The 16,840-nt window shown below is 40.0% G+C and overlaps 1 protein-coding gene across 2 annotated transcripts in view; it reads left to right on the top strand.

Moving 5' to 3' along the window:
- The window catches only part of JAM2 (junctional adhesion molecule 2), an 82,130-nt gene that overhangs the window by 57,308 nt on the left and 7,982 nt on the right, over positions 1–16,840 (top strand). Inside the window, exons 3-8 of one of the 2 annotated variants that reach the window (XM_055567767.1) lie at positions 2,192–2,299; positions 3,354–3,506; positions 8,542–8,744; positions 11,044–11,143; positions 13,833–13,940; positions 15,750–15,765. In XM_055567767.1, coding sequence (XP_055423742.1) covers positions 2,192–2,299; positions 3,354–3,506; positions 8,542–8,744; positions 11,044–11,143; positions 13,833–13,940; positions 15,750–15,765 — 688 coding nt within the window. The remainder of the gene's footprint in view (positions 1–2,191; positions 2,300–3,353; positions 3,507–8,541; positions 8,745–11,043; positions 11,144–13,832; positions 13,941–15,749; positions 15,766–16,840) is intronic. The other variant, XM_055567769.1, reaches the window with a different exon arrangement.

The raw sequence follows: 16,840 nt of genomic DNA, 5'->3' as shown, positions 1-16,840 counted from the left end.
GTTGGAGTAGAGTCACTGCACTTAAGAAAACTTGGTTACACTATTTAACATAATTTCTACAGAGGTTTTTCATAGAGTAATGAATATAGAAATCAGGAAGAATTCACCAAAAGGGGTGTGTGTGTGTGTCCAGTTAGATATGTGAAACAATGTGATTATTTGAGTATAAACGTATTCCTAAGACCTAGGAGTGTGTGCTAAAAATGAATGTGGGTGTGTGTTTAATTGTTGGAAACTCAACAAAATACGGGAAGGAAACCTATCTGAAACTCAAGACTCCGGAAGGCCACCGCCCATTCTCCTTAATCAACAGAACAGAGCTGTGTTTCCTCAGACACGTCCCTCGGCACACATTTGGCTGTCTAGCATACTTGTAAACATGTCTCTAAAATGATGTCTGTTTGTAATATAAACCCTGCTTTTAAAACTTTAGACATCCTTCAAAACATCTTTCAGATTGTTTTCTCCTCTTTCTTTTCTCTGTCCTACTTTTTATTTGCCATAACCTGTTATTCTATGTCTATATTTCTAGCAATGTGTGTGGAACAAGAAAAAAATGTAGACACTACATTTAACAGAAAAATCATACTTCTGTCACATAAAAATCATTGCTGGGTTAATATTTTCATACATATTCATGTAGGTTTTTTGTTCCTATCTATGTGTATATTTTTAATAGAATATGTAATGTAAATACAAGTATGCTTTTTTAATCTATCATATCATTTAACATCTTGAAATAATTTTTAATGGCATCAGAGATATAGAAAGGATTTTTTAGTATAGTTTCTCTTCTAGTTAAATATAGTGTTTTTTAGGTCCAACTATAATATACTGTGAAGGAAAAAAGTTTCAGAAATAAGAAATTGAGGAGAATGCTGCTTAATACTTTGTAATAACCTATATGGGAAAAGAATCTGAAAAAGAATAGATACATATACATGTGTAACTGAATTGCTTTGTGTGTGCCTGAAACTAACACAATATGGTAAGCTATATCCCAATGTAAAATAAAAATTAAAAAAAAAAACAAAAAGAATTATGAAGTTGACACTCTGGAGAGCCTGGTTGAAACATCCTTTAAAAATGCGCAGGACTAGAGGTTTCCATTTGTGCAACTTGAAGCAGTTGGTAGGCGGGCACTGGTTTTTTCCTCCCTGTCGTCTTGTTCGGACAGTTAAAAGAGAGGGCGCCTTGGGTGGTTCCTGGAATTCCTTTATGACATAAGTGCAGTAAATTCCCTGTGGTAATGTGACCCTGGGGAGCTACATTGAGGCGGTTAGACCTGAGGCCTGGATTAAAACTTTTTATATTTTTTCTGGATTGAGATGAAGGGTAGGAGTCACCGATTTATTTGGAGACCATGTTGGGTTGGTATTCGTGTACTCACAGAAAAGATTATCAAAGGGTGCTGGGTGAGAAGGTAACGTGCTGAGGGGCCATCTGAAGCTCCATACCGTGACCTGGGCTGGGCCAAGTGTGCCTTTTTCAGGCAGTAGGTGTGAAGCATCTACTACTGACCTCCATCCTGGCACTCATCACCGGAACTCCAGCATCTTATCTGCCTCTTCTCCTGGGCTCTAAACTCTTTGAAGACCGAGATGGGAGAGAAAGAGTTAATTAATCATAGCCCTTTCTGTAAAGGACTTGCTACATCCAGGCCTGTGTGCTTTGCATCTATTATTGTATTAGTGAAAACGTGTTGCTCAGTTGTCTGACTCTTTGCCGACCCAGTGAACTGTAGCCCGTGAGACTCCTCTGTCCATGGAATTGTCTAGGCAGGAATACTGGAGTGGGTAGCCTTTCCCTTCTCTGGGGAATCTTCCGAAACTCAGGGATCGAACCCAGGCCTCCTGCATTGCAGGAGGATTCTTTACTGTGTGAGCCACCAGGGAAGCCCATTTGTATATGAAGACTCAACAACTCTATGAGGTACTGTCTTATTTTACAGATGGGAACTGAGGCTCAAGAACTAGCAAAAGTAGCGTAGTGACACAAAATTATTTTGCTAAAGAATTTCAGAGCTTTCCATCAACCTTTAAATTAAGCCAGCTTGGTACCTGATGAGGAAATTTATGAATAAATGAATGAAGGAGTGGATAAAAGAATAAGGCTGTTTAAAATCTATTAAGTAAAATATAATCTCAGAGGAACAGTTAGAAAACAAATATTTTTTTGTTGTTGTTTCTAGAGGCTATTTTAGCCTGTAAATACCCAAAGAAGACCGTTTCCTCCAGATTGGAGTGGAAGAAATTGGGGCGCGGTGTTTCCTTTGTCTACTATCAACAGGCTCTTCAAGGTAAGAAGTTGGAGACTCAATGAGGTGAGAGAAAGAGAGCGCCACATACCCCAGACCCTTTGATTCACCAACGAGAACAGGACGTGGCTAGTGACTGAGAATGTGTTTCTATAAGTGTGATGTGAAACCAGCAGAGTGAAAGTGAAGTCATTCAGTCATGTCCGACTCTTTGGGACCCCATGGACTGTAGCCTACCAGGCTCCTCTGTCCATGGGATTTTCCAGGCAAGAGTACTGGAGTGGGCTGCCATTTCCTTCTCCAAGTGTGATGTGAAACCAGGAGAAACCAAGACCCAAAACAGAACAGCAAAAACAGAGGACAGAATAGAAGTGGGTGAACTCCATGGAGGCTCTGGACTGCTCATTTTTCATCTCACTCCTAGAGGATGTAAGATAACAGTTGTTTTTGCTGGTCCGGTAGATTAAATTCTTGACAGAATGGAAGAAAAGATGGTGTGGGGTTGGGATGGAGGGTCGCTGCTCAATTTTAGTAATAACTTTACCCTATTTCTGGGTGATCCAGAAAGCTAGGTCATCACTGAGAAGCTTAGGGGGTTGGCACTTCAGATCAGATCAGTCGCTCAGTCATGTCCGACTCTTTGCGACCCCATGAATTGCAGCACGCCAGGCCTCCCTGTCCATCACCAACTCCTGGTTGGCACTTAGGGGAAGGTAAATATGACCACCTCTATCCAGTGTTTTCTTTATAAAATTTTTTGTTGCACATTTCTTTATACTCCCTGATCTTCTTGTTGAATATATAGTGAGCTTTTAAAGTGTTGATAATGATAGATACAATGCAATGATGCTGGGATTTAGTTCAAAATAATCCAGTGGTTAGAACTGAGTGTTCTTTTGTGACAGTATAAGATTTTAAACAAACAAAAAAAAAGAAATTAGAAATAGCAGCACTCATAAACAATTTTTAAGGTTTTAAATTGAGTTTATTAATAGGAAAATAAATGCAGTGGTTACTGAACAAAGTGATTAGAAGAAGGTAGTGTATAGAAAGTTATTGCCTCATTATTAACATCATTGTCTTCTTTTTCTAAAAGGTGATTTTAAGGATCGAGCTGAGATGATAGATTTCAGCATACGGATCAAAAATGTTACAAGAAACGATGCCGGGAAATATCGTTGTGAAGTTAGTGCCCCATCGGAACAAGGTCAAAACCTGGAAGAGGATACGGTCACTCTAGAAGTATTAGGTGATGTGCTTGTGTGTGTGTGGTTACTGTTCCCGCCCTTATCCCCTCACCCAGCTCCAGAGCAGTGAGGCAACGCAGGGCCCCAGGGAGTAAAGTTATAAAGGTGGACTCCAGCACCACCTTCCCGGTTGCAGCCTCTTCACCTCACTGGCTGCTGACATTTTACTGTTACTACTTCATTATGACAAAGTCTCTTTCCAGTTACGACTGGGGTAAATCTTAATGATCCTACACTGTGTGCATGCGTGATCAGTCGTGTCTGACTCTTTGCGACCCCATGGACTGTAGCCCACCAGGTTCCTCTGTCCATGGGATTTTTCAGGCAAGAACACTGGAGCAGTTTGCCATTTCCCTCTCCAGGGGATCCTACACTGTACATAGAAGCATTTTCCTCAAGAGTTTATTTTTCAGTCACTTTCAGCATATGTAGTGATTCTCTTATTATATAAAATAGTCTCAAGTGAGCTGATAGAAAAGCAATAAAACAAAAAAGTATTGGAATTAGCAGATGCAAACTATCATATGTCTAATGAACAAGATCCTACTCTATAGCTCAGGGAGCTATATTCAGTCTTCTGTGATAAACCATATTGGAAAAGAATATGAAAAACAGTGATTATATGTATATGTATCTGAATCACTTTGCTGCGCAGCAGAAATTAACACAACATTGTAAATCAAATATACTTCAATAAAATAGACTTTTTAGAAACTATAGGCTGGGGGAGTATAGAAGTTATTCTGGTAAGAAAAGAAATTAGCATTTATTGTGCAGGTAGTATGTGTTAGGCTCTTTCAAGTGTGCAATTTTACCACTGACAACCTGTTTTTTATGGATGAATATATAGATGTTAAGTGATTTTCCAGGGCTGCACAGCTAGTGTCTGGACCAATATTTGGATCCTGATAAGGTTAAATGCAAAGCCAGTACAATTAGTTACTCTAAGATGCACTGATAGATGGTAACTGCACATGATGATCACTGGTGGAGGAACTGATCCATTCTTCTCTTAGATGTCACTATAAACTGTCAAGCAAAGAGAATAAAGTAACTCCTCTTCCTTTTTCTACTATATGTAGGCTGTTTCTAAAGTACTAATGATGTACTGTTCCAGAAGAAATTTAATTCAGAAAATCTTGCAGGAGATTCAGCTGGTGTATTAGTCTTCTGATGCTACATAATAAATGATCACAAACTTAGCAGTTTAAAATACCACCCATGTGGGACTTCCCTGGTATTCCAGTCACTAAGACTCCACGCTCCCAATGCAGGGGGCCCTAGTCAGGGAACTAGATCCCACATGCCGCAGTTAAGAGTTTGTATGCTGTAATGAAGGTTGACGATCCCACATGCTACAACTAAGACTCAGCTCAGCCAAATAAGTAAATAAAAACATTTTTAAAACCCACCTGTTTATTAGTTCATGGTTCTGTAGATCAGAAGCCTATCACTGTGTGGCTGGGTTCTCTACCCAGGGTATCTATCACAAGGCTGAGATCAAGGAGTCAGCTGGGCTCAATTCTTGACTGGAGGTTCTGGAGAAAACTCTGCTGCCAACCTCGTTCATGCTCATTGGCAGATTTCACTTGCTTTATGATTGGGCTTCCCTGGTAGCCCAGTTGGTAAAGAATCCACCTGCAATGCAGGAGACCCAGGTTCAATCCCTGGGTGGGGAAGATCCCCTGGAGAAGGAAATGGCAACCCACTCCAGTATTCTTGTGTGGAAAATCCCATGGACAGAGGAGCCTGACAGGCTACAGTGTGGGATCACAAAGAGTCAGACGCTACAGAGTCACTAAACCACCTGGTTGGTGAACACATAGTTGTAGAACTGAAGTCGCCACCCCATGCTGGCTGTCAGCTGGGGCCACACTCAATTCTGCAGCCACCACATTCCTTGGCCTGTCCATCTACAACCTAACAAAAGCATGTTGAATCCTTCTTGTGTTTTGAATGTCTGATTTCCATTCTGTGACTAACCAGAGAAAACTACTTTTTTAAAGAGATCATGTGGGACTGGTCCCTGGTGGTCTAGTGGTTAAGACGCTGCACTTCCACCACAGGGAGCAAGGGTTCCATCCCTGATTGGGGAACTAAGATCCCACATGCTGCAAAGCACAAGTGAAAAAGAAGGAAATTGAAAATAACGAATGAGCATCTACTGCGTAGCTCAGGGAACTCTGCTCAAGGCTCCGTGATGACCTAAATGGGAAGGAAATCTGAAAAATAGGGGATATATGTATATATGCATAGCTGATTTAAGAACTGACCCATTGGAAAAGAGCCTGATGTTTGGCAAATTGAGAGCAGGAGGAGAAGGAGGCTACAGAGGATGAGATGGTTGGATGGCATCAGTCACTCAATGGACATAAGTTTGAGCAACTCCGTGAGGTAGTGAAGGGCAGGGAAGCGTGGGGTGCTGCAGTCCACGGGGTCTCAAAGAGTCGGACATGACTGAGCGACTGAACTGAACTGATAGCTGATTCACTTTGCTGTACGGTAGAAACTGACACAACATTATAAAGCAACTGTGCCCCAATAAAAGCTAATTAAAAAAATTAAGAGGTCATGTGCTTAGGGCAGAACCATCTATGCAATCTCCCTTCCCTTAAAGACAGATTTGCAACCTTAATTACAACTCTAAGACCCCTTCAGAGTAGGACCTACATTTGTGTTTGGTTGAATAACTGAGAGAAAGTGTATACACACCAGGGCCTGGGAACTTGGGGGACCGTGTTGAATTCTGCCTACACAGACAGCTCTGGGTTTTCCTGGATTTAAGGAAAGTCTGGTTTACTTTACAAATTTGACTTGACTTTAAACCAGACTTTCCTTAAATCCAGGAATAGGATAGAACCCTAGAATAACACTAACACAGGTATTTTCTTTCTTGGCCTGAAAAGGATTTTTGTTTGAGTACTGGTCCTGAAAATATTCTCAGCTTTGACTTTGAATATAGTTGATAATAATACATTAAAACCATTGGTGAGGGGGAAAGTAGAGATTGTTTATCTAAAAAAGAGTAATTGTTGTAGTAGCTAATGTTGTGCTCCCTATTGTAACAGGTAACCCTTGAACTCTCAGTGAGAGGCTTACATAATAGAAGTTTCTTCCCTCATGTAAGTCAGGTCTAAATGGTTGGGGACAGAGATAATAATAGTTGTAATATATAATAGACAGATAGATAATAGGTAATATAGATAGATAGATAATAGATAAATAATAGATAATAATAGTCTTTGCGACTCCATGGACTATATCCTATCAAGCTCCTCTGTCCATGGAATTCTTCAAGCAAGAATGTGGGTTGGGTTGGTGTGGGTTGCCATTCCCTGCTCCAGGGGATCTTCCCAAAGTCAGGGATGGAACCCAGGTCTCCCACATTGCAGGGAGATTCCAAATCAGTAGAGATCCAAGCTAATGCAAGACTAACATCCTCGATACATAGCTTTCTGAGGTCACCATAGGTCTTGACACCTAGCTGGTAGTGGGAGGGGTAGGAGTATTACCAAACCCAGGTCCCACTGCTCGCCCCTCAAAAGCCATTCAAGAGGCCAGGTTGCTGGAAAGGAAGTGATGTGAAGTGAAAGTCTTTCAGTTTTGTTTGACTCTTTGCGACCCCATGGACTATACAGTCTATGGAATTCTCCAGGCCAGAATACTGGAATGGGTAGCCTTTCCCTTCTCCAGGGGATCTTCCCAACCCAGGGATTGAACCCAGGTCTCCCGCATTGCAGGTGGATTCTTTACCAGCTGAGTCACAAAGGAAGCCCTGGTGGAAAGGAAAGTGTGCTTTATTTTGGATACTGGCAATGCTGGGGACAGGGGCAGGGGGCGGCCCTGTCCGGAGCCCAACTGCCCTCACCCCCCAACAATCAAGGGGTGAGAGCTTTTATAGACAGAGGACGGTGTTACATGCAGAAACAGCACAGTCAGCTCTGACAGTCATCTTGAGATTGGTCATTGGTGGTCTGATCAGCAACATCTTGATAGTTTTAGGTACAATCTTCAGTTCCAGGATAGTTTGTTTCCATTTCTTGAGGCCAGTTCTCAGAATTGTGGCAGCTACAGTCTGGGCGTCATGAGTTAGCTTCTCCATCTGGGATTTCAGTATCTATAAGACAGTCTATGGCTCAGAATATTATCTGTAGCCCTTCAGAAGAAATGAAGGTCCTCGACTATGCTTAATGACTAAACTGTTGTTATTTGGTCTCTTTTGACTGTTTTCCTTTGTTTCTGCATTTTCTCACTTCTCTGATTAAACTTACTCTTTGACTAAATTTTTTCCACAGACAAAAGGCAGGCAGAGTGTATGATTCAGGTAACTCAAACTGGGACTCTGTAACAACCTAGAGGGAGGGGACATATGTATACCTATGGCTGTTTCATGTTGATGTATGCATGCGTGCTAAGTCACTTCAGTCATGTCCGACTCTTTGTGACCCTATGGACTGTAGCACACCAAGCTCCTCTGTCCAGGGGACTGTCCAGGCAAGAATACTGGAGTGGATTGCCTTGTCCTCCTCCAGGGGATCTTCCCGACTCAGGGATCGAACCAGTGTCTCTAACTTCTCCTGCATTGGCAGATGAGTTCTTCACCACTAGCGCCACCAGGGAAGCCCTAATGTTGATGCATGGCAAAAATCAAACCAATATTGTAGAGCAATTATCCTTCAATTACAAAAAAAGGCAGGCAAAGGACATGGGGCGGGAGATGGGGGCGGGGGCAAGGACCATAGGGTCCTGCTCCATTTTAGAAGGAAGGAAGGAATGGAGAATCATACAGGAAGTTTTTCTAGGTCAAGACTGGGAATAGCATGTATTCCATTGGCTAGAACTCATGCATGTGACCCCATCTGGCTGCGAGGGGTCTGGCAAGTGTGGCCTGGCTGTGTGCTAGTGAAGAAAGGAAGTGAGTCTCTTGAATAGTAACCAGTCTCTATCACAGATGTCCAATAAGTCCATCTTTACCGGGCTGTTAATATACTTCTTCAGCTTGTAAATAACCAATGCCATTTGACGTCCAACCTTCAGTGGCTCCGGCAGTTCCATCATGTGAAGTGCCCAATTCTGCCCTGCGTGGAACTGTGGTAGAGCTGCGATGTCAGGACAAAGAAGGCAACCCAGCTCCTGAATACACGTGGTTTAAGAACGGCGTCCCTTTGTCAGAGAATCCAAAACTTGGCTCCCAAATCACCAACAGCTCATACACAATGAATCCAAAATCTGGAACTCTGGTAAGGTCATTTTAAGCATTGGCCTAATAACTGTCTTGCATTTGGGAAAAAGAAATTATTAGAACTAAAATAATGTGAGTAGAGGGCTGATACTGTTGCTTATTAAGTAGAGAGAGGAAAGGGGAGCAGGAAGGATGGAGCCACTCACACAGAGAAGTGATGGAAAATGCCGCCATAGGGGATGAGAAGACAAAACAGAGGACTGGGGAGCTGGGCACACAGAGCTTGGCACCAAGGGCCTGAGGCATGACTGAGATGCAGTCATGATGATGGATCAGGCCTGGAAAGGTACCAAGTGTAGTCTCATATTTATACTATATGCATTTACACTAAATGTATGAAAACTCTCTTGGAAAGGGAATTCTCCTACACCATTGGTGGAAATGTAAATTGGTTCACTCACTATGGAAAACAGTATGGAGATTCCTTAAAAAACTAAAAATAGAGCTACTATATGACCCAGCGATGTCATGGGGCATATAGTTTTCCCGAGAAAACTAATTTGAAAAGATACATGCACCTCAGTGTTTATAAAGCACTGTTTACAGTAATCAAAATGTAGAAGCAACCAAAATGTCCACCAACAGATGAATGGATAAAGTAGATGTGATGTGTATATATATATGTGTGTGTATGTGTGTGTGAAATAATGCCATTTGCAACAACATGGATGGACCTGGAGATTATCATACTAAGTGAAATAAAGACAAATATCATATGACATCATTTACATGTGGAATCTAAAACACGATACAAATGAACTTATAACAGAAACAGACTCACAGAGATAGAAAGGGACCTTATGGTTACCAAAGGGGAAAGGGAAGGATAAATTAGGAGTTTGGGATCAGCAGATACAAAGCTACTATACATCAAATAGATAAACAACAAGGTCCTAATGTATAGCACAGGGAACTGGACTCAACATCTTGTAATCAACTATAAGGGAAAAGATTCTGAAAAGGGGTAGAGATTTATATGTATGTATAATTGAACACTAGAGATTAGCACAACATTGTAAATCGCCTGTACTATAATAAAAACTTTAAAAAAAAATCAAACTTGGGGATGTCCTGACCTCGGTGCCAGCCATGTGAGAACAGTGCCTGTTGCCAGCATGTGATAGGATGTCTGTCATTAAACTCTGCCATGACTAGCTCATCAAAAACTCTGTGACTTGAATATCTAATACTTTAGCTTTAGTCCAGATTGATGGATCAAAAAGCTTTTCTCAGGAATATTGATGGAAACCTATTTTTAAAAAAAGCTCTTTCGAGTTAATGACATTTATAAATAAAGGTATTTTACTGTCTCGTCTCTGACTTTTTAGGGTCGAGGTGGGAGTAAAAGAAAATCATTAAATCTGAAACTTTTTTTTTTCATTCAAAGTAATGTGTCAGTTTTAAAATGCTGCATTTTTAGCAGTGCAGGATCACTGCCACAATCATTGTGAGAAAGTTTTGAAGGCATGGTAATAAAAATTTTAATGAATTTTAAGAGAGTATAATGTTTCTTTTCCTCCCTTCAATCTGCAAGTGTGCAGTAACATTTAAAACCTAGATCTTCTGGTGACTAATAAAGTATATCGGTAAAGTGACTGAAGGATCAGCATGTCAGTGGGTGTGATTGCTCAATAAGGAAGGACGCCCTCGCCCTTTCTGAGTCAGCAGCCTTAGTCAGCAGGTCTGAGTGATTTTACACTGAGAACCTGGGCAGAAAACCTGCTTTCACACTTGGCTATATTTACTTCGCAAATTTATTTCTTCTCAAAGCAGGTGATGAAAAGCCCCAAGGCGAGTCTGAAATGATATAGATTCGCTTTCCTCAGCCCCAACCCTTGAAATATCTGTGATGTCAAAGGGGTGCACCAGGGTAGAGCCAAGATGGGTTATTTTCTGAGAAATGAGCAAAACAAAGACTCCAGCGTATGGATGACATACAGCGGCTTCCTTTGAATCCCCAGTTATCATGTGCTGGAAGATCATTTTTGGTTTCAGTCTAACATTATTTACACATAAACCTTGGCTTTGAGTTCATGGTGACTATCTTTAAAGGAGCCTGGTTCTTGGGACTGACGATTCCATAAAGTGAGAATGCACAAGAGAAAGCTTTCTATCCCACCATGTTGAAAGATGCAGAAAGAAGAGGGATGTGGACAGTGGGTAGAGAAGAGAGAGGAAAAGGCTTCAAAGGGGTCAAAACCCTCATTGTTTCTAGGCACATATATTACATGAAGTTCTTTTAGGAGTCTACTAATAAAGTTATTGCTTAAAGATATGTTTTTTTCTTCCACGAATAGCAATTTAATACTGTTTCAAAAATGGACAGTGGAGAATATTCCTGTGAAGCCCGTAATTCTGTTGGACATCGCAGGTGTCCTGGGAAACGAATGCAAGTAGGTAAGCACGAAATATTGGGACAAACAAAGAGTTTGCAGTTAGAATGCGCAGTTATTTAAGAGTGGAGGGAGCGAGAGATAGGTAAAGGCTAAGTCACATGAAGGATAAACCAGAGGGAATGTTTTAAATCAGCTTGATATAACATTACAAAAAAGCAAAGATGCTGTTTTAATCCACCTTCCAAACAAGCCAAGGATATTTATCATTGTATTTTACAGATTTTGGAATAATTATTGAAATAATATGCTCAGCTGAGCAATCCTCTTTCAAACAAAAGCTCAAGAGTGTTGTTAAGTGCTCAGGGTCAAGGACTGGGAGTAGGGATTTGAATTCCAGCTTTGCCACTTATGAACTGCATGCTCTTGAATAAGTTAATTAACCTCTGTGCCTCAGTCTCCCCAAAATGGAAATAGTGAAATACTGTCCTTATAAGGTTGGTATGAAGATTAAAATAATATTCAAAAGTGTTAGGGTGGCATTGATGAATTATGAGCACTGTTAAGTATTGGCTATTTTAATTGTTAATTTTTTCAGTCCCCCAAAATACTATGTTTATACTTATTACAGACTAAAAAGACTTTTTTTTGTTGTTGTTTTTTGGGGTCTTTTGACTGTGCCTTGTGGCTTGCGGGATCTCAGTTCCCCAACCAGAGACTGAACCTGGGACACAGCAATGAAAGCGCAAGTCCTAACCACTAGGCAAGCCGGGAACTCCCAAGACATGTTGAATATAGTTATGGATCTAGTTTGCTGTAAAACATAACTCATATAAGTCACATAAAATAAGCTTAGAGCCCAATAAAATTCGGATTCAAGAATCTTTTCAGATTGCATGAATTTCAGAGTGAGCATGATAGTTTTTTTCAGTCTTACTTGTAATAAAATATTTTAATTCTTTCTTGTTTGAAAGTCATTTGTTTGAAAATGGTTGTGTAATAGGGATGAGCTGGAGATGGTGCCCGCAGGGTTAAAAGTCACTCTGGAAGGCTGTACCCTAAAGCAGAGTGCTGAGTGCTCCCCCTGATTCAGGAAGTTGTCTTCAGCTTTGTGGGGTCAGAAGTTCATTTATTCAGTGCTTTTTGAGGTATGCAGATGTGTAGGCAGTAAGTCATACTGTTTGTGTACAGTTAACTCTTAGCATCATTTTTTTTTTAAGAAAACATTCCTATTAGACTTCAGGATATCCTAAAGTAAAAATATTCAGTAGTATACTCTAATTTCCACAAGTTTGAATTCCAGCTCTTTTTGAAATTCAGGTATACATACTATCCACCTAACTGACTCACAAGCTAAACGTTTATAGTCAGACATGAGCATTTGCTTAAATTATCAGAAAATATCCTCTCAATGCTGCTTTACAGTTATTAGAAAAATTCATCCTTTGTCTTTTCTTTAAATGCTCGTATTTAATGTCAATATCAATTTAGCCTTATCTTAAGAAATATTATCTATGAAGTCATAGTTTTGACATACTAGTTAGTTTTCATAGCATGCAGTAAATAAATACATAAAATTTAGAATTTTGTGTTTTCCTAGTTCAGTTCAGTTTGGTTCTGACTCTTTGCAACCCCATGGACTGCAGCATGCCAGGCTTCCCTGTCCATCACCAACTCCCGGAACTTACTCAAACTCATGTCCGTCGAGTTGGTCCAACCATCTTATCCTCTGTCATCCCCTTCTCCTCCTGCCTTCAATCTTTCCCAGCATCAGGATCTTTTCCAGTGAGTCAGTTCTTCACATCAGGTAGCCACAATTTGGAGTTTCAGCTTCAGCATCATCCTTCCGATGAATATTCAGGACTGATTTCCTTTAGGATGGACTGGTTGGCTGTCCTTGCAGTCCCAGAAGCATCACTTTAATTTGAACATGATTTCCACGTTACCTACACTTTCTGGTATAAGCTGACTCAAAAGTTAGAATTACTTTGTTTAAGGTTCATCCCTTGATCCTAGATGTTTCACAGTCTTGGTTTGGAATTCACACCTTTGGAAATTCATAATTCATGAAGCCTCATTTCCAATTTTCTTTTTGAATTCTCACCAAGAACTTGTCACCAAAACCAGATCTGTTGACTACTCTAAATCAGTGCTTTGTTGAGTGTAGAAGAAAGTGAAGCGCAGGTTTGCTGGTTACTCCCAGGCTGCTTCACTGTACAGCTCCACAGGATCCTACTTCACACTGAGCACGTGGCTCCGTTCCTTTTGGCCTGAATAATGATACCCTCCTTTTATCGCAGCTTTATTTTTTTTTTTAAAAAAAAAAGAAAGAACACACTATTTTCATACGTGTTACTACATTTTGTATGTAGTGAGGCATAAGGTGGGTAGTATTGAGAATACTTGAACTCACTGAACTTTAAAGTTCACTTGTAACCTGATATTTAATCATATGGATTATTGTGTCTCCAAATGCATGCCAGAGAATGCCATATATTTGTATTTTATTTTGGGATCATAGAACTTTTTCAAATATAACAGATTCTTATAAAACTTAGCTCTGTTAATATTTCCAGCTAATTTTGAACCGTGTCCTGTAAGTGAGTTAGTTGACCAGACTTAAAGAGCATGAAACCATCTGTTGTTTATGGTGTGTCTACAAAGGGGAGCTTTTTGAGCTTTTGCAACTGAAGGACTGCATCTGCCCATGTTTTTGACACGAGTTCATGAATGGATTCTTTTGCATATTCCAGATGACCTCAACGTAAGTGGCATCATAGCAGCTGTAGTCATTGTGGCCTTGGTGATTTCTGTCTGTGGGCTTGGCGTGTGCTATGCTCAGAGGAAAGGCTACTTTTCAAGTAAGTAAATTTCACTTTGCTAGAAAACTTCTGCGGATATTGAGTTTTCTTCCAAGACACTCTTTCTCCTAAGAGGCTCTAACAAACTCTGGAGAATATTTTTGGTTAACTTTCCTGCAGTAGGAAATGTTCAAGATGACACTCAGGTGAGTCATGCAGCATCGTGGCAAACATAGGGAGGAAAAGACAGAGCTGTCTCACCGCAACATTTCAGGAAACACCACAGAATACGTGAGGCACCCTGGAGTGGCATAGTGCAGCAATACCAAGAGATGCAACGTGGGTGGGTATTTATAGCACATGTACATGTATTTAAGATCCTTTTAAATTAGGAATTGTGCTTCTTAAGATGTAAATTAATTTCTAGTTTTATGATAAACATTTCATTGGAATAAATCTGTGAAATGTTTTATCAGTGTAGAACAATGGAATGTTAAATGTCACATTTAGTACAAATGTATTTAGAAGAGAATTGTTCAGTAAAAACTAGAAACCTATAGTATTATAGTTGCTTCTGAGGTTTTGATTTCTTCGGGTTTAGGTCTCTTGGAGCTCCTATTTGGTGATACAGTAAGTTTGAGGTAAATGGATGAGATTTTTAAGTGCTTTATTCTCTTAATGCATTTCTTTACTCCTAGCCATTTTATGGTGAACACTACTTTTGGAAATTAGGTTTAAACATTTTTTTATAACAAAATAAAACTTAAATTTAAAGGGAGTTTCTAATGATACCTATAAATATGTATTGTAAAATGTTTTCATGAGTGTGGTTTCAAGGATATTCCCTGTTATTAAAAATAACGGCTCTGTGAGTTAATAAATAGCTGTTCTTTTGTACCATGTTTCAATCCAGTCCAGTGTAATGTAATCTGGCTGAGTCCCCCTGCTGGTCATCCATGGGAGTACAGACCGATTAGATTGCTCTTTAAAATTCTTGTCATCTCTTATCTCTACCTGCAGAGAATGTCTGTCCGAGTGTTTTTATTAAAAATTTGGTAAACAGTTTTTCTTAAAATAATGAACTACTTGAAGATTTTATATGAATATTATTAATTCATTAGCTAGGAATGTTACTCTCATTTTCATCTAGCAGAAAACCTCTCTAGGAGAGTTGTTTTCTTGAACTTGCATTTCAGAAAGGATTGGCAAACTTTGACTCATGGACCAGATCTGGTCTGCCACTTGATTTTTCTATGGACCACAAGCTAAGAATACTTTTTGCAAATAAACTTTGCAATCGATCTGATAAAAGGGAAGGAACTACTGTTGAACACCAATTAAGAAAAATATCCCCCCCAAAAGAATTCCATGCTTCTAATTAGTTGACCTGTATTACTAGATTTTGATTATTATTTTTTTATTTCAGTGGGTTTTTTGAAAGTTACTTGAAAAAAATCTGTAAGTGCTTGGCAAAAAAAAAATGCATGTGCTTGTTTTTTTTACTTTTCATCTTATATTGGAGTACAGTCGATTAACAATATTACATTAGTTTCAGGTGTACAGCAAAGTGATTCCGTTTTATTATGATTTCTTAGTTCATTGATAAAAATTTTTGGAAATTTGTTTCTCTTTTGTTATATTAGTACCTACTTAATATCCTTGGTTTTACCTCTTTGCCCACAGAGCCTAAAATATTTACCTTGTGGGCCTTTACATAAAGTTTGCCAACCCTCCATTTAGAAGGTATAAATGTCAGCAAGCGAGAATCAAAATTGAAAACAAGGAATTAATTCCAAACTCATTTTTATATGAATCTGTATCATACCCTATTAATTCTTATATTAATGATATTTACTTATTCTTTTGTAGAAGAAACATCTTTCCAGTAAGTATACTTTAATTCATGCTTTCCCCCATATCAACTGCTTTTTTGTTAATTATCCATTTAAAGTCAAAAGTGGGAAGTTGGGTTATTTGTGAGGGTTTAATTCTTTGGGCAGTGACTTGGATTCATCAAGGAACACATCCCACCTCATGCCTACTTGTCAATGATGTTTAATTATTTAGAAGAGAAATGCACTGTGCTTAGTCACTCAGTCGTGTCTGACTCTTTGCAACCCCATGGACTGTAGGCCGCCAGGTTTCTCTGTCCGTGGGATTCTCCAGGCAAGAATACTGGAGTGGGTTGCCATTGCCTTCTTCAGGAGATCTTCCCAACCCAGGGATCAAACCCAGGCATCCCGCACTGCAGTCGGATTCTTTACTGTCTGAGCCACCAGAGAAGAAATAGTCACTAGTTTGACTTCTTAGGCATTTGCACAGTACTACTTGAAAAAGCTTTTTTCTCTATGTTTCTCTAAATTTAAAATGTTCAAGTAAAATTTTCTCTAGCAGTCAATTTTACATTTAATTGGATACCAATTATGTGTCCAGTCTTGTCCTAGGGACTGGTAACACAGCAGTGAAAAAACTAGACCAAAAAACCCCTCTGGTCCCATGGAGCTTACATTCTAGTAGAGGAAGGCGGAAAGTAAATAAGTATATGAGCTCAGCAGTATGTCAGACTGTGATAAGTATAATGGAGAAAAATAAAGCAGGCTAGAGAACAGAGAATGCGGAGGGGAGGAGTGGAGATTGTCCTTGTAAATAGGTGGTTAGGGAGGGCCTCGCTGATGAGGGGACATCTGAGAAAGGTCTGAAGGAGGGAGGGAGCCAGGCAGATAACCATGAGACAGACGCGTGTTCAAGCAGAAAGGAGAGAACAAGGGGAAAGGCTGGGCGTGCCTGGCGTACCTGAGGAACAATAAGGGGATCAGTGTGGTTGGAACAGAGTGAGAACAACTCGAGGAAGACATGCGTGAGCACAGTAGTGTAGTGGGGGCAGATTACAGATTACACGCCAGCTCTTCCCGGCAGAAGTTTGGCTTCGGCTCTGAGTAAGATGGGACATCACTGGAGAA

This window comes from Bubalus kerabau, chromosome 2 (genome assembly GCF_029407905.1).
Source record: "Bubalus kerabau isolate K-KA32 ecotype Philippines breed swamp buffalo chromosome 2, PCC_UOA_SB_1v2, whole genome shotgun sequence".
NCBI lineage: Eukaryota > Metazoa > Chordata > Mammalia > Artiodactyla > Bovidae > Bubalus > Bubalus kerabau.
The sequence above is the reverse complement of the archived record's forward strand: the minus strand, read 5'-3'. Positions and strand labels throughout refer to the sequence as shown.